The sequence below is a fragment of the Balaenoptera acutorostrata genome, chromosome 5 (genome assembly GCF_949987535.1).
Source record: "Balaenoptera acutorostrata chromosome 5, mBalAcu1.1, whole genome shotgun sequence".
NCBI classification, from domain to species: Eukaryota; Metazoa; Chordata; class Mammalia; order Artiodactyla; family Balaenopteridae; genus Balaenoptera; species Balaenoptera acutorostrata.
Window position 1 is genome coordinate 42,135,820 of NC_080068.1, and position 23,478 is coordinate 42,159,297.

General features: G+C 37.4%; 2 protein-coding genes across 9 annotated transcripts in view; one reads left to right on the forward strand and one right to left on the reverse strand.

The window, feature by feature from the left end:
- Positions 1 to 23,478, forward strand: part of WDFY3 (WD repeat and FYVE domain containing 3) — a 285,270-nt gene that overhangs the window by 87,544 nt on the left and 174,248 nt on the right. For all 8 annotated transcript variants that reach the window (XM_057547043.1, XM_057547039.1, XM_057547040.1 and 5 more), the window contains exon 3: positions 13,645 to 13,855. In XM_057547043.1, the coding sequence (XP_057403026.1) occupies positions 13,676 to 13,855 (180 nt within the window). In that variant the 5' untranslated portion in view covers positions 13,645 to 13,675. The remainder of the gene's footprint in view (positions 1 to 13,644; positions 13,856 to 23,478) is intronic.
- Positions 3,979 to 4,505, reverse strand: LOC103010151 (protein transport protein Sec61 subunit beta). Its single transcript, XM_057547050.1, has one exon. It carries the CDS (start codon positions 4,481 to 4,483, stop codon positions 4,193 to 4,195), a length of 291 nt encoding a protein of 96 aa, XP_057403033.1. The 5' UTR covers positions 4,484 to 4,505; the 3' UTR covers positions 3,979 to 4,192.

Consider the following 23,478-nt stretch of genomic DNA (forward strand, 5'->3'; position numbering starts at 1 on the left):
TTGCTTGTCTGTAAAGGTTTTAATTTCTCCATCAAATCTGAATGAGATCCTTGTTGGGTAGAGTAATCTTGGTTGTAGCTTTTTCTCCTTCATCACTGTAAATATGTCCTGCCACTCCCTTCTGGCTTGCAGAGTTTCTGCTGATAGATCAGCTGTTAACCTTATGGGGATTCCCTTGTGTGTTATTTGAAGGCAGTCTTTAAAGAGGAATTTTTAAAAGTATTTTGAACCATGTCAGCATCATTATGTGAATATAACCTTCTAAGATAACTAATGGGTAGGGCAAAATTTATCTGAATGTATAAATGTTAATGTTTTTATAAAAATAAAAGTATAGGAATTCACAGTTTAAACCCTCATTAACAGTATTATTTTTGTTGATATCATTGTTTTATTACTTTTTTCTTTCATTTGTGAGGTTTTACTAATACAGTTCTGCATAATCTTTTGCATTTGTCATTTTCCTTTCATTGCTTTCAGACCACAGCATATATTCCAGCTCATTCCGTGATGATTTGTTATCAATACTGGTGAGCTGACTACTTCTTTTGGATATTCCTTTGTTTTTGATGCACCAATTCCCTGTGGAGGATTCCACTTATTGCCTTTTGTTTTGTCATCCTCTGCTTACCAACCAAACCTAACTATTAATAGTGATTTTTTTTTTCTGCTTCTGCCCCTGCATTCACATTCATAGTTCTTACTTTCCAAATTTATACCAGTTTTCCCTGAATACTTTTATTCCTATGGGGTACTTAACACCTCCCAAGAAAAATAGTCATATGGTAATGGTTTATTATTTTTTCAAGTAATAAAACTGAATTTAAACAAACCATAAAGAACAAAGTAGTCATCTAAGCCTTCTTGTTTTAAAATAAACAGATAAGGAATTTAGAGAAAATTCTTTCTCTTTGGCCTATTTTAAATTAACCTTAACTTATTTTTGGCTTTAGCTGCCTCTAATTCATTCATTGTCTAAACTTTTATTGATCACTTTTTACTCATTTGTTAACCATGTATTGCATGTATCTTTTTTGCCAGGCACTGTGTTAGACACTGAGGGAAGAAGTTGCATAGGACATGATCTTTGCCTTCCATAATCTTATATTATTTGTCTAGTGTTGGAAAAAGATAAACAAAATAACAGTTACATAACAAGGTGAGAAATGCTATAATAAAGATATGCCCAGGATTGTATGGGAAAAGAAGGGAGCATCTTTATTAAACTGAGAAATTAGGGAATGCTTTCTAGAAGAGGGGACAGTTCAGCTGAGATTTGCAGGATGATTAGTAATTAGCTAAATGTATAATTGCAGGGGGAGAACCCACCACTCCCACCCCAGGAAGGGTATATGAAGGCACAGAACTGTGAAGGGACATCAGGGAGATGTGCAGGAGACAAAGTATGGGTGGAATAAAAAGGAGGGTTAGATCTAGGGGCCAGGTAATGAAGAGCCTTGAAAGTTGTACTTTCCCTTAAAGCTATGGGAATTGTTGCTACATTCATTTGTTCATTTCTATTCTGTACTAAATCCTCAGCTAGTTGTTAAGGATTTGGAGAGCATAGCCTGCTTTTAGGGAATTTGTAATTTAATGAGAGATACTGATAATTAAGCAGAAAGAAATGATCTTTTTTAAGCAACTTGGTAACTTTTCAATTAAGAACAAATGGTTGTCAATGTAATTTTCTCCTGGAGATGTTTAAGAACTTCGACGTTTATGAACTGTGAAGACTTTCTATACGATGAAAACTAGGACATAACTTTTTAAAATTTTTATGTGTAATATGTAATTTTTTGTGAGGAATAGTAAAAGTAGCACATCCGGAATTCAGAATGTCTGCACATAAAATATGATGCTACCATGTAGTAGGTGTATGACCGTATGTAAGCCTTTTAACATTTATTTACCCACCACCTACTATGAACTAGGGATACAAAGTTAAATAAGATTTGGTTCTCACCACTGAAGACATGATAAATTAGTGGGAGTAAATAACCACTAGTTGGTATATGTTTGTTACAGTAGAATAGCAGTAAGAATAGCTGTCACTTACTGAGCACCCGTGCCAGACATTACCCTAAAGCGTTTTCTGTGTAGTACCTCATTTGGTGAATTACACTACACCACCACTCTGGCCTAGGTTCTGATAGTTACTCTCTTCTTGCACTTGAGGAATCTGATGCACAAGGATGGTGACTGACCTGCTGAAGTTACGCAGCTGGTAAAATGGTGCAGCTAGGATTTGAATCCAGGCAATTAGTTGCAAAGCCTCTGTAGCCACTATACTATACTCTCTCTCTTAATGAATATTTTATGCCAGACTCTTAAAGTACCATGGTAGGATAAAACAACAAATTCTGCCTGGAGGTTTGGGAAAGACTTCTCTGAGAAGGCGAACTGAGAGCTTAGCTGCTAGGAAAAGTGGAAGAGGGGCCTTCCTTGGCAGAGAGAACACCATACACAAGCACACAGAGGGCTAAAGAAACCAACAAGGCTGGGAGGTACTTTCAGTGGAGCAGAATTTAGAGCAAAGCAGGTGGCTTAGTGAGAGAGGAGGCTAGAAATATTAATGGGGCCAGAGTGTCTAAGAATTTAGATATTAACTTAAGGTGCTTCAGTTTATTCTTAGGCAATAGGGAATCAGCAGAGGTTTTAAATCAGAGAAGTGGTATATCTGCTTTGTTTTTCAGAAGAAAACTGAGGAGCTGTAGGGAAGATACACTCAAGACAGGGGCACCGGTCATATGGTAGTGAGACTGAGACTAATTTTATCCATCGTTTCAAAGAACCAGGCTTTGGTTTTTTGATTTTCTCTGTTTTTCTCGTTTTCAATTTCATTGATTCGTTGCCCTCATTTATTTCTTTTCTTTTGCTTCCTTTAAGCTTAAATTGCTCATATTTTTCTAGTTTCCTAAGGTGGAAGGTTAGGCTATTTTTTATATCTTTTGTAATATATGTTTTTAGTGCTACAAATTTTTCTCTGAGAACATCTTTCACTGCATTTTATGCATTTTGATAAGTTATATTTTCATTCGGTTTAAAATGTTTAAAAATTTCTTTTGATACTTCTTTGGCTCATGTTATTTAGATGCATGTTGTTTAATTTCCAAATATTTGGGGGTTTTCCAGCTGTCTTTTGCTACTGATTTTCTGTTTAATTCCACTGTAATCTGATAGCATATTTGGTATGATTTCTATTCTTTTGAATTTGTTAAGGTGTGTTTACAGCCCAGTATGTGATCTTTTTTTTTTTTTTAATTTATTTTTGGCTGCGTTGGGTCTTCATTGCTGTGCTCAGGCTTTCTCTAGTTGCAGCGAGCGGGGGCTACTCTTCGTTGTGGTGCACAGGCTTCTCATTGTGATGGCTTCTCTTGTCGCGGAGCACGGGCTTTAGGCATGCGGGCTTTAGGCATGCGGGCTTCAGTAGTTGTAGCTCGTGGGCTCTAGAGTGCAGGCTCAGTAGTTGTGGCGCACGGGCTTAGTTGCTCCATTGCATGTGGGATCTTCCCGGACCAGGGATGGAACCCGTGTACCCTGCATTGGCAGGCGGATTCTTAACCACTGTGCCACCAGGGAAGTCCCTGTGATCTGTCTTGGTGAATGTTCCATGTGAGTTTGAGAAGAATGTGAGTTCTGCTGTTGTTGGATGGAGTGTTCTGAAAATATCAACTATAGTTCTAGTTGGTTGATAGTACTGTTCAGTAAACTGTATTGATTTCCTGCACACTTGATCTATCAATTATTGTATGAGGGCTGTTGAAGTCTCCAACTCCAAAGTGGATTTGTTTTTTTCTTCCTTCAGTTCTGTCAGTGCTTGCCGCATGTGGGATTTTCATGTTAGGCTTATACATGTTAAGGATTGTTAAGTCTTCTTAGAGAATTGACCCTTTTGTCAGTATGTAATACCTCTAACTATCCCTGATAGTTTTCCTTGTTGTAAAGACTGTTGTCTAAAGTTAATATAGTTACTTCAGCTTTCTTTTTTTTTTTTTTTTATGAATTAAAAAGTTTATTAGCCATAGGAAAAAAATGATTCCTTAAAATCAGTTTTCATTAAGTTCCCTGTAAAACAGTAAGCTTACAGAAAATTTCTTTCTCATGAACAGAAAATCACTATGCTTTTGGTCCAAGATATGTTGGGTTTTTTTCCTTTCTTCTTCACATGACAGACAGATGGATGTAGCCGAATCTATGAACAAGTGTACTTGCCCCAAATGTGCAACATAAATACAGAAGTGATGAACAGAAGACTCATAACCAATACTGGAACAGGGCCAACTTTGAGCCCCGGTGAATCTTCTGTGTAGAATCGCCACATCCCCCCAGTGCCTGCTGAGGTCGTGCGGCCTGCGCTCCTCGTTCCGCAGCTGGCATTTTTCCTCTGCCGGACTGTGGATCCCGCCGCCCGGGCGGCCACTGCTTTGCTGGGAGAGCGCCCTGAGGAGCCCACGTTAGTGCCACTGGGGGTCGGACCAGGCATGCTGAAGACGGGAAGGTGGCAGGAAGCTCTCAGCTTTCTTTTGACTGGAGTTAGCGTGGTTTACCTTTCTCCATCTCTTTACTTTCAGTCTATCTGATTATTTGTACTTAAAGCGGCTTTCTTATAGACACCATATAGTTGAGAATGTGTTTTTTAATTCACTCTGACCTTCTGTCTTTTAATTGGTGCATTTAGTCCAGTCACATTTAAAGTGAGTTTTGATATAGTTGGATTAATATCTGTCTTGTTTAAAACTTTCGTATTTGTTGCATTTGTTATTTGGTTCCCCCTACTCCCCTTCTGTCTTCTCTGGTTTTAACTGAGCATTTTACATGTTTTCCTTTTATCTCCTCTCTCTGTGTATCAATTAAACTTTTTAAAAAAAATTTTAGTGGTTGCCCTAGAGTGAACATTTTTTTTTTTTACTAATATTCATCTACCTTCAAATAACACTTTATTACTGAGGTATAGTATGGGTATCTTATAAAAGTATTCCCAGTTCCTTATGACATTGCTGTTATTCATTTTACTAATTCAGAAACTTTAGGCACCCAATGCATTATCACTGTTATTACTTTAAAAACAATCTTTAGATCAGTTAAGGATAATAAAACAATTTTATTTCACCTTCATTTATTCCTTCTCTGACACCCTTCTCTTTATTATGTAAATAGAGACATACCCTGGAGATATTCCAGACCACCTCAATAAAGCAAGTCCCACCAATTTTTTGGTTCCCCAATGGATATAATAGTTATGTTTACACTATACTGTAGTCTATTGAGTGTGCAATAACATTATGTCTAAAAAAGTATACATACCTTAATTTAAAAATACTTTATTCCTAAAAGACCATCATCTGACCACACAGGGTTGCCACAAACCTTCAGTTGGTAAAAACAAAACAAAACAAAACAAACAAAGAAAAAACAAACCTCAGTTTGTGAAGCGTAATAAAACATAGTATGCCTGTACAATTTTCTGACCTATATCATTTTTTTCTCCCAAAACAACTATTAATATTTCTGGTATGGCATGTCACCTCACAATACTTGCACGTTTTTTGAGTGTCTGAGAAATTGTTTATTCTTTCTTCACCTTCTTTTTTTTTTTAAGATTTATGTATTATTTATTTATTTATTTTATGCTGCATCAAGTCTTAGTTGTGGCACGTGGGATCTTTGTTGAGGCATGCGGGATCTTTTGTTGCGGCACACAGCCTTCTTTCTAGTTGTGGCACGCAGGGTCCAGGGCACATGGGCTCACTAGTTGAGGTGTGTGAGCTCAGTAGTTGTGGCGTGCGGGCTGAGGTTGCCCCGTGGCACGTGGGATCCCAGTTCCCCGACAAGGGATCGAACCCCTGTCCCCTGCATTGTAAGGCAGATTTTTTTTACCCCTGGACCACCAGGGAGGTCCCTCTTCCTTCACTTTTGAAGGATAATTTCATTGGATATAGAATTCTAGGCTGGCAGGTTTTTCTTCCAACACTTTAAATATTCAATATTTCCTTTCATTCTCTTCTTGCTTGAACGTTTTGGATGAGAAACCCACTATAATATTCGTCCTTGTCCTTTTATAGGTAAGGTTTTCCTCCTCCTCCCACCCCCTCACCCAACTCCCTTTCAAGAGTCTCTCCTTATCTTTGACCTTCTGTAGTTTGAATATGATATGCCTAAATGTAGTCTTTTAGGTATTTAATCTTGATATTCTCTGAGCTTTCTGTACCTGTGGTTTGGTGTCTGTCATTAATTTTGCAAAGTACTTAGACATTATTACTTCAAATATGCCACTCCTCCCTTTTCTCTTTCTTCTCCTTCTGGAAGCTTCTACTGATTTATCTTCAGGCTCACTGATTCTTTCCTTGGCCATATCCAGTCTACTACTGAGCTCATCAAAGCATTCTTCATAATTGTTACAGTGCTACAGTGTTGATTTCTTGCATTTCCTTTTGATTCTTTCTTAGAGCACAGTTGGTGGTTGTAAAGTGTAGAAGAGGGGAACTGTTTTATAATCCTGTGATTAAATCTCATTGTTTTAGTGGGCCTGTAACTCTTGGGCTGTGACCTTCACAAGTATTTCCCCAGGGTTATTTCTTCCCTCAGCTCCCTTAGGCGAGACTGGAAGGTTGGTGGAGGAAGGCGGGGAGGAAGAGGTGGGGTGAGAGAGATGCCCTTCCCTCAGGTGAGACAAGGCTAAGATAGTCTTTTACCCTGGAAAGTCGGCCTTTGTTATAGAGTATCCTCTGGGAACATTTCAAAGTGATTGTGCTTCCCTTCCCTCTTGCCAGAGCCAGGAGGAGTGGGTCTTTCCCACATCTCTGTGAGAAGGAATCTGGTGGGGTTCCTAGAAGTACAACCCAGGAAAGTTGTGGTGAGAGCCTGAAGACTGTGGCCACCAGAAGTTTCTCCCTCTCATGCTAGCCCACTGTTAACCTCTAGCAGTTCTTCATACTCATCATTTAAGTGTTCGCACCAGTTAATGGCTCCAGGGGTTTCGTTCTAGATAAGCATATTTCATCTGTGAATTTCTGGATTTGCTTGTCTCTCCAGATTTCAGGGATTAGTTTGCCCTGCAACCTCAGTTCTCTGAGGGTTCCAGAAAAATCCTTGGTTTCCAGTTTATTCAGCTGTTTCTTGTGTAAGTACAGGAGTGATAACTTCTAAGCTCCTTACATTTTGGTGCTGAAATCCTGATTTTTTTAAATTTAACTTCTTTTTTCCTCCTAACTTTTAAGAATTGTACTATTCCATAATACAGGTGTACCATGAGTTGCCTATTCATCTATTAAAGGACTAGGCTATTTCTGATTTTTTGTTATTATAAACAATTATAACAACATATAATGCAGTAAACTGTCTTGTACTGTGAGTATTGCTCTAGGACAGCTTCCTGGAAGAGGTATCACTAGAAAAAAGAGTAGGTATGTTGATACTATGAGATTGCCCTAAAAAAGGCTGCTAATTCAACAAGGTGTGTACATTTCAATTTTTTCTATTCTTACTATGTATATATTTTGTAAATCCTATCAGTTTTTTGCCAAACTGAGCAAATAGTTGTACTTGTTTTTATTTGCATTTCTCTGATTATTAGAGATTTTTAAGTGCCTTTTTATATGTGCATTGTGTTGCATTTCGTATGTATAGTATTTTTACGGGGGATAGTCTATTTCTATTCAATTCTTATCTTGTTATTGTGTTGTTGATTTTAAGAGTTCCATGGATAGTCTCACTATTAATGCTTTGTTATAAAGTTGCTATTATTTTTGGTTTTTTTGTTGCTTGTCTTTTAACTTTGTGGTATTTTTAGCTATAAATCTGTCTTTTTTTCCTTTTAAGAAGAATTTACCCTAAATTATAAGTATTTCCTTTTATATTTGCTTCCAATGTTTTACTGTCTGTTTACATTTAGATCTTTAATCCATTTGGAATTATTAGTTTTTATTTATGAAAATAATAATTTTAGAAAAATCAAAATTTATGTTGTAAGCAGTCTGCGGAATTGTAGAATTTTCTCCACAGTATCCAGCAACCCAAAATTAGAAATGGATAAATTGTGTGGTTGAATTCATCCAGGCATGGGTACTAGTTGGAAATATGTATAGGCAGGAGTACAGGAGAACTGAAGGTACAGTTGTTAATGTCTTGAAGAGATTGAACATCACATCATCTGAGGAGTAGAACTGGGAAAAGTTAAGAGGAATAAGCGATTCCAGTGAAGACCACAGATTTAGGGAGTGGGAAAGGCAGGTGGATTGAAAGTTAAGATCTCAGAGTAAGATTTCAAAACTTGCAATTTCAGAAATAGAGAAATTCCTAATGCTGATAGGTCTAGGATATGGCCCTGAAAGTTCTAGGCCTACTTATATGCACTTCACTCCTGAGGTTAGTCTCCCTGCTCTGTGCCATCCATCCACTGAGGATACTGATACATTCACAGAGCTGAATGACTTGAACTAGAGGTTAGTGGAGATACAGGTATAACGCAAAATGTGTCAGTAGTACGCAGTCACAGCTTACAGAAGCATCGTGCTACAAAAATTCTTTTTTTTTTTTTTAAAGGATTTTCTTATTTATTTATTTATTTATTTATTTATTTATTTTTGGCTGTGTTGGGTCTTCGGTTCGTGCGAGGGCTTTCTCCAGTTGCGGCAAGCGGGGGCCACTCTTCATCGCGGTGCGGGGACCGCTCTTCATCGCGGTACAAAAATTCTTTTACAGGTCTTTCATACAAAATTTTAAACACATTTTCTTATAAAGATACACTTTCAGAGAATGCTGGAGAATCTCTGGTCAGCCTACAAAAGTTTATCCTGTAATATAATTTTTTTTTCTTTTAAAGATTATTGATTGATTGATTGATTGATTGATTGCTATGTTGGGTCTTCGTTTCTGTGCTAGGGCTTTCTCCAGTTGCGGCAAGCGGGGGCCACTCTTCATCGCGGTGCGTGGGCCTCTCACCATTGTGGCCTCTCTTGTTGCGCAGGCTCCAGACGCGCAGGCTCAGTAGTTGTGGCTCACGGGCCTAGTTGCTCTGCGGCATATGGGATCTTCCCAGACCAGGGCTTGAACCCGTGTCCCCTGCATTAGCAGGCAGATTCTGAACCACTGTGCCACCAGGGAAGCCCCCGTAATATTTAATTGTACTATTTTAATCATATCAAATAACTGTCATGTAACTACTGGGGTAAATGTGCCTTTGGGACTCCCAAAACAGCAGCAAGGGCCGTAGGAGGAGGGGTTTGAGAAAGGTGTCAGGGAGATGTCAGTAGTGGCTACTCATGATTGGAAATCATATCTAAATGAAGTGTCCTTAAATGGAGGCAAGTTACTTTTGGATTTGGAATATCCTTTCGTCTGTGAGGAGAGAAAATTAAGCACACTGAAAAAGATGTTTTGAGAAATTGTCCAGTTCAGTATATGTGTAGGATGATGAGTTCACCGATGGGGTCAGAAGGGTGAAGGATGTTGGGAATAGGTCTTAAGTATTTTGCCATAGAAATGAGATGGCTGATCTTGTCATATCTCATAGGTGGGCCTAAAATCTGATATGACTGTTCTTGAAAGGCAAAAACAATGTTTCAGCAGGTAGAAATTTTAAATTCTAATTCAGGACTGTATTAGTAGTTCTTTTTCAATGTATGGGTTAGATTGCTGGGTTATATACAGTTTTTTGGGAGCCTCTCAGAGTTCTGCCTTCATTCTTCAGAAGTGTAAGTTTTGCCTTTGCTCTTCACAATGTAAGAAAAAAAATAGGATCTTTTTCCCCAGAAAGTTTAAGAAAAAATTAAAAACCTGAGGAATTACTTATAATTCTTTGATGAAACTGTAAGATTTTCCCTCAGTCCTGTGAGCTATTTATTTCTTCTCTTGTGGAATTAAGGAGTTAACTTAGAAAAGCTATTTTAAGTTTTTAGCTGAGCTACTCAAAGGCCATTAGTTACTTGGCAAATATATTTTTACAAATTTAGGCTATTTACTTGTTCTATAATTTAAATAATGGCAGACTGTTTAAAGGACTTAAACAGTTTTTCAAGCATTTCCAGAGGATTTTTAAGCTTTAACACAAGAGATTAGAATAAGAAATACTGTCTGGGCTCATTGCAATAATTATCTCATTGCTATTTAAATAGCCCCCTGTTGGCAGTACAAACACTTTTCTCTTGTGAAACAAAATAGAGTTTGCATTAGAAAACTAGTTCTTATGCACAATAATCTTTGTAAATATTTTGAAAATCCCTGATAACATTACCCCCAAAATAATCCTTCTATGATTTGTCCTCAGTATTATTAAATTTTGCCTATCTCTTCTGTATTGCTTTAGAAACCTCTTATCGAGCATCTAACTAAGAAATAAATTTTCCCTTAATTTTTTATTTATCATTTTGTAAGTCTCTAAAACATAGTACTGTAAGGGCCCACACTCTTTCCTTTGCCTTACTTGCTTAAATAACGAAAAATGTAAATGAAAAGAAATTAAATGTTTCATGATGAAGCTGAAGGAAGAAATTTAAAAATTGTTGAACATGATTAGTGTGTTTGGCACTTTATAGAAATGATGTTATTTTATGTATGCGTTACAAAAAGCCTATGAGGAAAGATTTTACGGGTGAGAAAAACCCAAGATTCAAGGGAATTAAGAGCCTTTCACCTGAAGTTACCTATCTTAAATGGACGTGTTGGTACAGATTTCACCAAGAAGTACCCATTCTTTTCTGCTCTTTCACTGCTGAAGGGTACTTTAAACATGATAGTTCTTGGTCTGAATTATACTTTAAGTTACAAACATTGAAGTGCAGACAAAACAATGAGTCAGCAATCTGATATGCTTAAGTGTTTCTTGGTAAATTAGGAGAAAAGGAGGAATCTGAATTTTTTCCCCCAGTACTGAGATTATCTGAGTAATCGAGAAATACCAGTAAACTCATTTAGCTGATTGATATATTGGGTTGGCCAAAAAGTTCGTTCAGGTTTTTCCATACCATCTTACGGAAAAACCCAAACGAACTTTTTGGCGAACCCAATATATCCCTTTGTATCTGACAAATATAAAATAACGGTGGTCCGATAGCTTGATTTACATCTAGTGAATGTCTGTCTTTGTGTGATTATGTGTGTGTGTTTACTGATAATTGATTAGTGTATCTTCAGAAAAGTCAGATTTCTTTTGCGTTCTAACTGCAACTTGATACTAAATAAATAAATATTCTAGAGTCACAGTTGCCAAAAATTTTGTAATTTAAAATAGGCACATGAATATAAGTAAGCAGGAAGGGCTGAACCAGGAGGTGGGAGTCCTGGATTCTCATTAAGTTCTTTTTCATTGTGAGATTTTGAGCGAATTGTTCTTGAGGCCTGACAAAAAGGTAGAATTAATCCCCTCCTCAGCCCCCTTGCTTAAGTTGGAATGAGGACCAAAGGAAATGGTCTGAAAGTGCTTTGACGCTCTATAAATAAAGATTGAGGCTTGGCTTTTTAATGACATAGACCTCTTTGAAAGCTGGAGATCTCTATAAAATGTTTTTTGAAGTGTTAGAGGATCATGAATCCTGTAAATCCTGTTCACACGCTTTAGATTATGAACTGAAGCTATGGGTTAAGGAAAAAGAGCAGATCTATGTATAATCTAAAATGTTAGCTAATTTATGCAAGTTTTATAGTTAACTTCAAATTTTATTTTTGTCCTGGGGGTTTCCAGGGCGAAAAATACCAGCATATAGTAGGCTGTTTGAATGTATTTGTTGAAATCTTTATAATTTATACTTGGAGAACTTACACATTTTTCCGAGAATGAAATATGAAACAAGTTTGAACCGGACTGACTTTCACTTGTCATTTTGTAGTTCAGAGGGTCTCCTTGGCCCTGTGCCTGTGGTCTGAGCACTCTTCCCCGCTACTGGACACCTTAGCAGTATTGAGTGCTCCTTGCACAGAAGTCCCTTGGCGCAGACCAGCCTTTGGCAGGGTGTTTTCCTGCTTCTCACCTGTGATGAGTCACAGGTGGCCTCCTGTTGCAGTCAAGCTAGAATGCATAAACATGTGCCCGCAGGCAAACATGGAATCCACTCAAAATTCTCAGGGACAAGCATATTTAATATGCTAGTTCTTCTTAATGGTTTTAAAAAATCAATAGACAGATGTTTAGTAAATAAACCTCTAGCTTTGCAGTGGTCTCTCATTTCTTAAGAAATGCCATGCTGGCTTATGTGGCAAAATTAAAAATTAATTTTCAGATTATCCCTGCCTTTCTACAGATTAGAAAGCAAAATTGCCTTTTACTCAAGTTCAGTATATCCATAGTGTCTGAACCAGGCTTCCTGGTTCCTTTTGTAAGATATCCTGTTTTTGTGTCTGAAATTAGCTAATTGCTGGCACAGTTCATGGTGGTTGAAAAGGGCTGATGATGCTTTCTGAAAGCTTAGTGTTATTGATTCTGGTGTATGTTCTAACCCAGTGATTGGTTTACTTATTTCTTAACTGCAGCTCTAGCCAGGGATACATACATTTTACATTGTGATTCAATACACATGAATACACCCTTACCTAAAATAAGTTTCATGAAATAATAATTGCCCTTACTACATGTATTCCAGTATCTTCTATTTCATTAAAAATATTTTTATTGAGGTATAGTTGATTTACAATATTATATTTTACTTCTTTTTTTTTAATTGCTTGTCATGATCTATTAAATGAATTAACAGGACCTGCCAAAGGGTTTCAAACTATAGTTTGAAAAAAGTCTTAAGTTATATGACAATTTTCACTTTTTTTCTTATGATTTATAACATATTGGAGGGTATCATTTCATTTAATTTGCACGTTTCAAACTACAACTCTTTTTTTTTTAAATTATTTATTTATTTATTTTTGGCTGTGTTGGGTCTTCGTTTCTGTGTGTGGGCTTTCTCAAGTTGTGGCAAGTGGGGGCCACTCTTCATCGCGGTGCGCGGACCTCTCACTGTCGCGGCCTCTCTTGTTGCGGAGCACAAGCTCCAGACACGCGGGCTCAGTAGTTGTGGCTCACGGGCCTAGTTGCTCCGTGGCATGTGGGATCTTCCCAGCCCAGGGCTCGAACCCGTGTCCCCTGCATTGGCAGGCAGATTCTCAACCACTGCGCCACCAGGGAAGCCCCAAACTACAACTCTTCAGTGAGGACTATCCCAAGTGTAATCCTTCATCTACAAAAAAAGTTAAATAATTAAAAACAGAAAACTTTGTGGGGGTTTTTGTTTGTTTTTTTCAGTTGTTTGGATGTTTTGAAGTGAGGGTGAATTTTCTGTTCTTTTATTCTTTTTCCATAAAGTCAACTATTAAGCAACATATTAATTATAAGATTTATGATTCCTTTATTTGTTGAACTTGTTATGACTAACTTGGAAATGTTTGTTGCTCATCCAGCAACAATTAATTTTTTACATTTAATGTTTTACATTTTATACAAATTGTGGCAAAGCCGGTAAGGAACACTGAGTGGCATAATTCGTAACTTGTCATCTAGGGAGATTTATCAAAATTAGCTTTGCCTCTTTACCTTTTCTGTTCAAAAAGTAGAAAAAATATTTTAGGCAGAATTTTTTTGTTTTTCTGGCTTTTAATGAGCTCCGTGCGTGCTTGACCTGGTCAAGACGATGACATTTTGACTGTATGAACATCTTCCTGCAGAATTAGAAGTGTTTATCACCAACCAGCCAAGATGAATATGGTGAAGAGGATCATGGGGCGGCCGAGGCAGGAGGAGTGCAGCCCGCAAGACAACGCCTTAGGACTGATGCACCTCCGCCGACTCTTCACGGAGTTGTGCCATCCTCCCCGGCACATGACTCAGAAGGAACAAGAAGAGAAACTGTACATGATGCTGCCAGTGTTTAACAGGGTGAGTCCAGGTTGCCAAGCACATGCCTTCTATGATGGGTGGTACTGCAGGAATCTTGAGGTTATAATTAGTCACAGATAGGAAAAAAAAAATGATAGAATGAATTAATTTTTAAGAAGCTTGATTCCTTCCTTTCAATTTGCTATAAGGTGATTTGATGTGAGATCTGGTCAGAATGAACTCCTCTTAGTTCTAGCAGATAAAAGGAAGATGGCGAGCATTTTGTAAAATGTTCTTCTAATGGTTGACACTTGGAAGAGGGATAGGTTGTAAATTACCACTTATGTTATTTCTATTATCTTTTTAAGTGATGATTTATGGCATCAAATGGTGCAGTCGCCCAAGTGCTTTTTATGCTTTGAAGAATCATCTCAGTTTATTTTGTTATTTGGTGGATTTTCTATAAGAGAACTTGCAAGAGGATAGTTATAGGCTCTAGAGAGTCAAAATTGAGCTAATGTTTTAATGCATTTTGTCAAGTTGATCACATGTAGCAATCTTAGTGGGGATTTTTAAAATAATTTTAAAATTTTTATCAAAGATGTATATGTACATAGTTTAAAAAGTCAAGTACTTCCACAGGGTTATAGGGCCCTGCTGCTCTCCACTGCTAATTGTTGCTGCCACTTTTAGCTCTTTCAGCTTTTATATAACATACAGTACTTTTACTGCTGTCGTGATTATCCAGTTTTAATTGACTTCTTACTGAGAAATAGGAGAATTAGCTTTTTTTTAAACTTCCCATCCCTCCAAAGCATGCACACACATACATTCACTCATACATGCTACCCTCCTCCTTATCCTTTCCATACAATAATACCATTTGTTTAAATAAGATTCAGTGCTTACAGTCTACTGACCCTGCTGTAAATATTATTCATAGATGAAACTTATAGCAAACCACCACTATTTTGCCACTCTTATAGAACTTGTTTTCCCCAACTGTCTCAATTTCTGTCTTTCCTCCTGTCTCTTTCTTTTTCTCCCCCATCTCTCTTTTTCTCTCCTTAGACCTATCTCTGGCCTTCCCCTATCTTTCTCTCCTTCCCTTCCTGTTTCTGTCTGTTTCTCCCCATCTCTGCCTGTCTCTCCCTGTGTCTCTTTTCCCCGTCTCTCTCTGTTCCCCTCTCTTGGTCTCTGTCTCTCCCCCCGACCCCCCAGTTCTCTTTCCTTGTTTCTCCCCTCCCATGTCTTTCTCTTTTCCCTGCATCTGTGACTCATTGTCTCCCCCCCAAAGTCTCACTTGATCTCTTTATTGTTTGTTCTCTGTGTCTGTTAGTCTTTCTGTCTGAAATTTTCTAGGTTCTTCTTCTCATTATTTTGAAATTTTATTGAGGCTTCATGATGAACCTTCTTAATCTGCAAACTTGTACTTTTCAATTCTGGGAAAATATTTTGAAATATTTCTTTGTTAATATTCTTCCCTTTGTTTTATATGTTCCCTTTTTCTGCAACTCTATCAATCAAATATTAACTCTTCTGGATTAATCTTGTGCTATCATATTTTTAACTTCCTTGAATTCTTCTTTATTAATTTAAAATTCTGCAATATCTCCTCATCCCTCTGAAAATATTAAAGCTTTTTCAAATTTTCTTATGCTTCTTTCATTGTTATTTGCTCCAAATTACTGTTTTTTCTTTGTTTATATTATTTCATATTAGAGTAGTCTCCAGATATCTGGTGATAATTGTCTATACACTGATATTTAGGAATGAGGTATTGAAACACTAATTGGAAAGTACGTGTGCAGGGGTTAGACTTTTCCAGTGGTAGGATGATCTGGCTGGATAAAATGCAGAGATTCGTTAGCCTAGGATATGTTGATATTCCAGGAAGGGGTGTTTTCCAGTCTCCTGCCTGGAGCATATATACTTGCTAGTGTTTTCTTAAAGCTAAGTTGAGGAACAAGACTGATGTTTCATATTCAGTAGATAGACTTCCACTTAATCTCCAGTTTGCACCTATCAGTGTTCTTGGTTGTTCCTCTCTAGGGGTTAGACCTCCAGGTGTGTACTGCACTTGGGAGGAGCAGTCACCTTCAGTTTCTGGGCTGTAAAATAAGAATATCTACCTTGTGGGGTTGGTATGAAGATTAAGTAAGATAATGTACTTAAAGCACTTAACAAATGCTTGTCTTAGGGAACTTGTGTCTATTATTGTTACTGTTGTTATGGCATTAAAAATAAAGACATTACAAGGTGAAGCAAAGATTATAAACTATTTATGCTGAAATAATTTCATATTGAATATATGCTGAAATACATCTAGTTTATGTGTTACTCACACCAAGCCAAAGGCTAATTTGACAACAGAGGAGAGGGATAGACTCTACATATTCTATGTTTATTTGTTTGCTTGTCTCTTCATTTATTCTGTTATTGTGCATTACGTATTCATTCAGTAAATATGTGTCAAACAAATAGACAGTGTGCTCTACATCGGAGTTCTGAGATAAGATACAGTCCAGTTTTGTGACTCAGAAGTGTCATGAGGAAGATAAACATGTATTTCTGTTGGAGAAGAGATAAACACATAAACAGATAATGGCATAACAAAGAAATGTAGTATTAGAGACACAGCAGAGTATTATGTCACCCCTGAGAAGAAAGTTCTCTGAAAGTCTGTGGGGATCAGGGAAGGGGAGCCTCCCTTGAGAATGTGATGTGATTCTTGAGTCCTTAAAAGATATGCATTAGCCAGCTTGGAACTAACTGAGCTAAATTAACCAAGAAGGTAATTAGAGTAAGAAGTTAAAGCATGAATCAAGATAAAGGCTACAAACATTTTGATGTGTGCTAGCATCTATAAGTGGTCCAAGAAGTTGACATTATGTCAAGGAAGGGTAAAAACATAAAAGACTGTCAAGTTTGATAGGAGGCACATCATGACAGGTTTTACATCACATTAAGTGCTAATACTTTTTCTCAGAGGTGTGCAGAGCCAATGAAGTATTCTAAGCAATAGAATAAGAAAGGAGAAGGGACCAAAGCAAGGCTGTCTCTTGGGTTTCTAATTTGGGAAACTGGGTGGATATTTTTCCTAGTAGCTGAGAAGGAGACGTATAGGGGACAGATTCAGTTTGGGACATTGAGTCCAAACTGTTGATATTTGTGAGCTTCCCAGGTGGAGGTATTCAGTAGGCAGTTAGAAGCTCAGGTGAGGGACTCTGGGGACTACTGCAGAGATGTGGTAGTTGCAACCCTGGAAGGGGATAAGACATTACTCATGCCTCCTGCTGCCCCATGAGTAGTATGCTAAGGATGAACCATGGAGAATATGAATGTTTAGTGAAAGAAGGGGAACCCATAAAGGATACAGAACAGGAATGGGTCAGTAGCAGTACAGAAAGAATCAGGAGAGGCTGGTTACGGAACTCAAGAGATAAAAGTTGCAAGAAGGAGGAGAGCAGTCAACACCGTCCTGTACGTTAGAGAGACCCAGTAAGATGGAGACTGAAAAATGTGCATGAGATTTGCCAGTTTGAAAGTTACTAGAACGGCAGCACCAGAAAGCAGTGAGTTGAGCAGTGAATGGGAGATGAGAAGAGACAGTATGGACTCAGCTTGTAGAAATGTGAAAGAAGAGAGGACAAAAGAGATTGATGGAGGTGAATTTGGCAACAGGGGGTTTGTGTTTGTATATTTCTGGTGTTTTGCTTTGTTTTTAAAAATGGGAGAGATCCAGGCATGCTCATGAAGAGAAGGAAGGAAACCAGCAGAGGGGGAAACTGGAAATTTTTGAGACAGTGAAATTGAGCATAGAGTCAAATTACAGGTGGGTGAGTGAGCCTTGAACAAGAGACACCGCACGCTGCAGGAGAGCATGTCTTGTTGGGTGTGAGCACAAATTTGTAGTGAAGGTAGTGGAAAGTTGAATAAGATCTTGCTTGATGACCTCAGTTTCTTATAGTTATCAACAGAAGATGTGGTCTGTTAAGAGTCTGGAGTAAGTAGGTCGAGTAGGAGACTTTAGGGAATGGTGACGGTTTGGAATATTAATGAAAGAGAATCGAGAAGGATAGTTGAAAGGGACAATAAAAGACTTAAAGAGAATTGAGGGCTCAGTGAAGGTTGGAGATAGTAGATTTGTACTGGATCTTATCCATGCAGGCATGTGATTTTTCTCATTCAGTTACAAAGCAGCATGTGTGTAGAAGTAGAAAAGACAGATAGATGGGACTGAGATTTGCTGGGCTGGTAAAGCAAGAAGGGCAGGAGTAGAGAGACAGAGCATAGTAAGAGAGACTAATTCACATATCACTCGTGGAATTGGGTGGGATACCGTAGGAACAGAGCAGAGGATGTTCACTTTTTAATCTATGAGATAAAAGGCTGAGAGTGAGGGAGGGGAGGGGATGATAGAGTAGGAATATGAGGAGAGGTAGGGAAAGGTTTAAGATAGCTGTTTTGAAATTGGGAGAGAACTGATTATGGACAAGCTATTTTTTCAAGCCCTGTTGAGGTAACAGTCATTAATTTTTATTGCAACCAGTTCTAGGAAGTTGGTTTTGTTTTGTTTTTTTAATTTTAATGTTTTTGTTTTACTTCAGTGTCACAGTGTGCTACTGGCTATTAAGTAGTTTGAGATAAATTCCTTCTCTCAGATTCATAAACACTGACAAGGTGATGATAATGTTAAGAGTAGTTAGGACAATTGTTATTCTCAGCTATTAATATAGATTAATAACTAATATCCTGCATATGTGTCCCATGTATTTCATCAGTTAAGCTTCCACAGTCAATTCAAGTGAGTCTTAGACTAGAAGAATCAAACAGATACTTGAGGGTTTTTGGGGTTTTTTTTTTTTTTTTTTAGAAGATTTGAGTTGCTTTAGTGATTATTCTCTATTGCTTAGACTGTTTGTCTTAGTTCTGTTGTGTTCTGTGTTGCCATGAGTCTCTATTCTTTCAGGTCAGAAGTTTTTAGTTCGCTGATTAAAAGCATATACATATGCATTGCCTTAAACCTCTAATACAATGAGTGATTTAAATATCATAAAGGTTCATTCAACTCTTTTTTTTTCTGTTTTATTGTGCTTCACTTTATTGCAGTTTTTACAATTTAAAGGTTTGTGGCAACCCTGCATTGTCAGATGGTGGTTAGCGATTTTTTTTTTTTTTTTAAATTATTTATTTATTATTTATTTTTGGTTGTGTTGGGTCTTCGTTTCTGTGCGAGGGCTTTCTCCAGTTGTGGCAAGCGGGGGCCACTCTTCATCGCAGTGCGCGGGCCTCTCACTGTCGCGGCCTCTCTTGTTGCGGAGCACAGGCTCCAGACGCGCAGGCTCAGCAATTGTGGCTCACGGGCCTAGTTGCTCCGCGGCATGTGGGATCTTCCCAGACCAGGGCTCGAACCCGCGTCCCCTGCATTAGCAGGCAGATTCTCAACCACTGCGCCACCAGGGAAGCCCCTGATTTTTTTAATTAATTAATTTTTTTTTGAAGTATAGTTGATTTACAATGTTGTGTTAGTTTCAGGTGTACAGCAAAGTGATTCAGTTATATATATATTCTTTTTATACATATATACATATATATATTCTTTTTCAGGTTCTTTTCCTTTATCAACTTCTAACTAATGAAAAGAAAGTTATTTCTGGACTATTGTGACCAATTTAAAAAATATATAGATTATATTCATTGGCCTATCATTAACAAACTAAAATTGTCCTTAGATAAGACACCACATCCATTAAATTTTGAAATAGTTAACCATGTTTATTTAATGTTTGACAATTTATACTTGAACATTCTCCACTAGTAAGAAATAGCTTGGATGAATGAATAGCTCAGTATGGCTCCAGACTTCCTGCCACGATTGCCAAAAATGAACCGTACTGTTGATTTTTGAGACTTTGTTTGATTCATGCCAAATGGCAAATAAACCATATTACAGTTAGACATGGTCATCCGTCTACAGAATCGTTTTTAAAGTGTGCTCCGTACTGTTATTTCAGTGTGTGGTTTTGGCCTGTAAGAGACACGAGGTTGAGAAGTGGCGCGTGCTGAGCCCCTTTTCTGAGCCAGGACTCGTGCTGGGCTCTTCCGCTGCCCCTTGTGCTCTGCATCACAGTGCTGCACGGGCGCTGCTGGCGTCCTCCTTCTCACCAGCTCTCTCAAACTGAAAGATGATGCTGAGGTCTGAGAATAGCTGGATAATATTTAATCAGCATTCTTAAAAATAATTAACCTTTAGTCCCAAGAACAAGAGCTTACAGAAAAGAATACTTCATTTAAGCGTATTAAAAAATGAATAGCATTTTAGTCATCTAAAAGTTAACTGCCATTGTTAATTACCTTGGTGCATGTTATCATACTAAATTGTGTATGTTAAAATATAATCTTTACTAACTGGATCTTCTTTTAGAGACTCCTCTTGTTTTTGAATTTGCTTCTAATTTATATTCAAGAAACATCTAAGTTGAATCCAGTGTCTCTTTTTTTTTAATCCCTCACAAGTAACCTTTACTTTTTAAATTGTTGGCTTTAGAGGAAGGATACTCAAGTTCAGAACCAAATGTGAGATAGATCGAGTCAGACAGATGAACTCTTTGCATATATGAGGCTTATGTTTACAAATATACAGCTTTGTTACTTATTGCATAGTACCAATATTGGAGAATGGAGCTTAGGTCTGTGCAACAAAGGACTTGCTAGTTTCACCCTTGATATGGTTAAGCTTACTTACCCAGTCATTGGCAAAAGTGGGCAAGCCACACTCAGAGCAGATGAGAGTACATGTTCTCTTGAGGCAGGCGTACCCTAGAAGGAGAGAGAGGGACTGAGATACACCTTCTCATTTTCTTCTCCTGCAAGTTTGTGGTCCTTAGGAACAAGAAGACTGTAAGTGTTAATGTAATGATTTATATTAATTGGTAAATGCAATTACATCTTCACTGTCAATTTTCAAAATCTGTTAGATATATCAAATTATTCATATACTCTGTAACCTAATTTTAGATATTACGTATATTTAGGGGAAAAAAGACACCATTTTAGAAAACTTGGTAAGAATTCCTACCTCTCTTTTACTAATATTTAATAAAATTTTACTGAATAGCTTCATTCGGTAACAAATACATATTGAGCCGCTGCTTCCTGCATGCCGTTATACAACACCATTCATTTGTTCCCCCCGAGTATACCAAAAATATTTTAGTTGAGGAGCAGCCAGGAAATCCTCTGAAATTTATTTAGGTGGATATTTAAAATGACCCTTTTAAAAACAAGTCGAGCTGTGCTAATTCCCTCGTAAGGTGAACACTGTGCAAAGGTATAGTGATAGGGTTCCTGTGAAGTTTAATTCAGACAGTATATTACTGGGTGACTAAGAGCACAGCTTGGAATCAGACAGACCTAGTTTTGAATTCTCTCTCCACCACTTCCTGGCATCTACCTTCTCTAACCCTTAATTTCTTTTTCTGTAAAATGGGAGTAATGTGTAGGATTTCATGAGATTAGAATGACATTACATGTCAAGTATTTGAATAGTGCTAGGCACACTGTAAAGGCTCATTATATGATAATTGTTGTTATTTTTATTAAGTTTGCTAGAAGGCTTTTTGTTCCTCAGCACTGTTTTTTTTCATCTGGGTAATGAATGTCACATGTCTATTATAGAATCATCCCTCTGAGTTGAGTGTATTACCGACCAGTTCTCTTGCTCAACTCTCCCCTTTAACAGATGAGGGAACTAAGAACCAGAAAATTTTGACCAGAGTCCCTGTGGGTGAGAAGGTGAATCCCAGCTCTGTGCTCCATCCTCTGTGGTGCACATTTACATGCATGATTGAAGCACTGTCTATTTCCTACTATTTGTGGTGAATACATACCTAATATTTTTAGATTTAATTGTTGAAGTCAGTCACCAAAAAATCTCTTTTCTTTACTGCCTTACACATTCAGTATTATCTAAAATGCCAGATACATGTTTTAGTCCCTGTACTTCTCCAGCCTTTTCTTGCTGCATTTCCTCTCTCATTGGAAACACTCCACCTTCACCCCCGCCTTTTGATCTCTCAAGCTCCCAATCTCTTGCCCACGGTGTGGTCTTAGCACAGTTCTTCTCACTGCCCGGAACCCTCGTTCCTTGGCTCTTTGAATTGTGACCTTTTTTCATTATTCAGTATCATCCTCCCGGGTCAGTGTCATCTCAGAGAGCGTTTCTGATAACCTTTTCTCACTCCAGGCATTCCCTTTCAGTTACCCTGTTTACTTCCTTTATAACGCATCACTATACAACGTAATTTTCATTTTTAAAATAACTTAACTTTTGTCTCCTGTGCTAAAATGTACATTCGTGAGAACTGGAGTCATATTGGCTTTATTTGCCTTTGTATTCACAATTCTTTATTTACTTTTGTATTCAAGGTTCCAAATATTGCCTGGCATATATAGTAGACCAGTAAATATTTATGAGTGAATAAATGAAAGAGTGAATCAATCAGTAGTGTTGGATCACTAGATTAAAGATTGTTTATGTTAAAGAAGTAGTAAGTAGTTGTTCATTTCAGATTAGCAAGTAGGACATGGTCCTTTTTCTGTAACATTTGGCTTGGTCAATTCAAGCAACACAGCTTTTGAAAAAAATTTCCGTATGAAAATAAAGCTGTAAATATCAGGATTTGTATGAAAAGTTAGTTGCATTTTTAACGTATTATCCACCCAGCATGAAGACTGCTTGAATAACCATATGTTTATGCTAAGAAAAGAGCTATTTATTTTATGAAGTTGTCTTACTCTTAGGGATAACATAGTGCTTAATAATTCTTAGGAGCAAAATATACATCAGTATATTCTGAATAATAGGAATACTTATCTACTTTAAATCAGTTTGTCAAAAGGCTTAATAATTGCCTGAGCAGAATATACAATTGCTTTGTAAACACCTTCATTAGCCAGTTACATATTCATCTCTGGGTGGAAGTAGAATGGCTATTCAAGCATGTGTCGTTCCTCACTAGAAACCAAATGGTGTAGATATTTTATTTGATAAAGATAGTTGATGGTTTATTTTAAAAGATGCACTTTGAGTTGCAATATGTTATTTTTATATGGGCCAAAAACAAAAAGAAAAGGAGGAAAGAAAGGAATGAATAAACTTTGTCGTAATTAACTGTGAACTTCAAGCCAGGTTGATTTTAGTAACCAAATTGCTTTGATTTGATATTAATGTGGTCTTACAGGGCTGTGCTTACTGGGCATACTTTTTAAGTCTGTGAGATAATTTTGGTTCAATAAATTGGCCATTCTTTTTATTTTTCTAAGACACAGAAATGTATTTAATAAAAACTTCAAGAGAGAGTGACAGGTAGCAAGCATCTCTCCTCCTCGAAAGTATGCTCAAATTTAAAATTGAGGCTTCTCAATTTCTAATCTATCTGCAATTTGTTTGTTAAAGACTATGGGTATTTAGCAGGCGACATAGGTTACCTGTAAGCACATAACATTTATCAAAATCTCAGCAGAAAAACAATTTATTGAGGAGTTCCTGAAAAGAACAGTTTGTTCTTTGAGATAATTTAAAATTGTGTGTCAAGTTAAAGAACAGACTACCTGGCTAAAAGTATAACCTGTAGAACTGATTTATCATTTGTTTGGTACTTTCAGCTCAATTTGAGGGT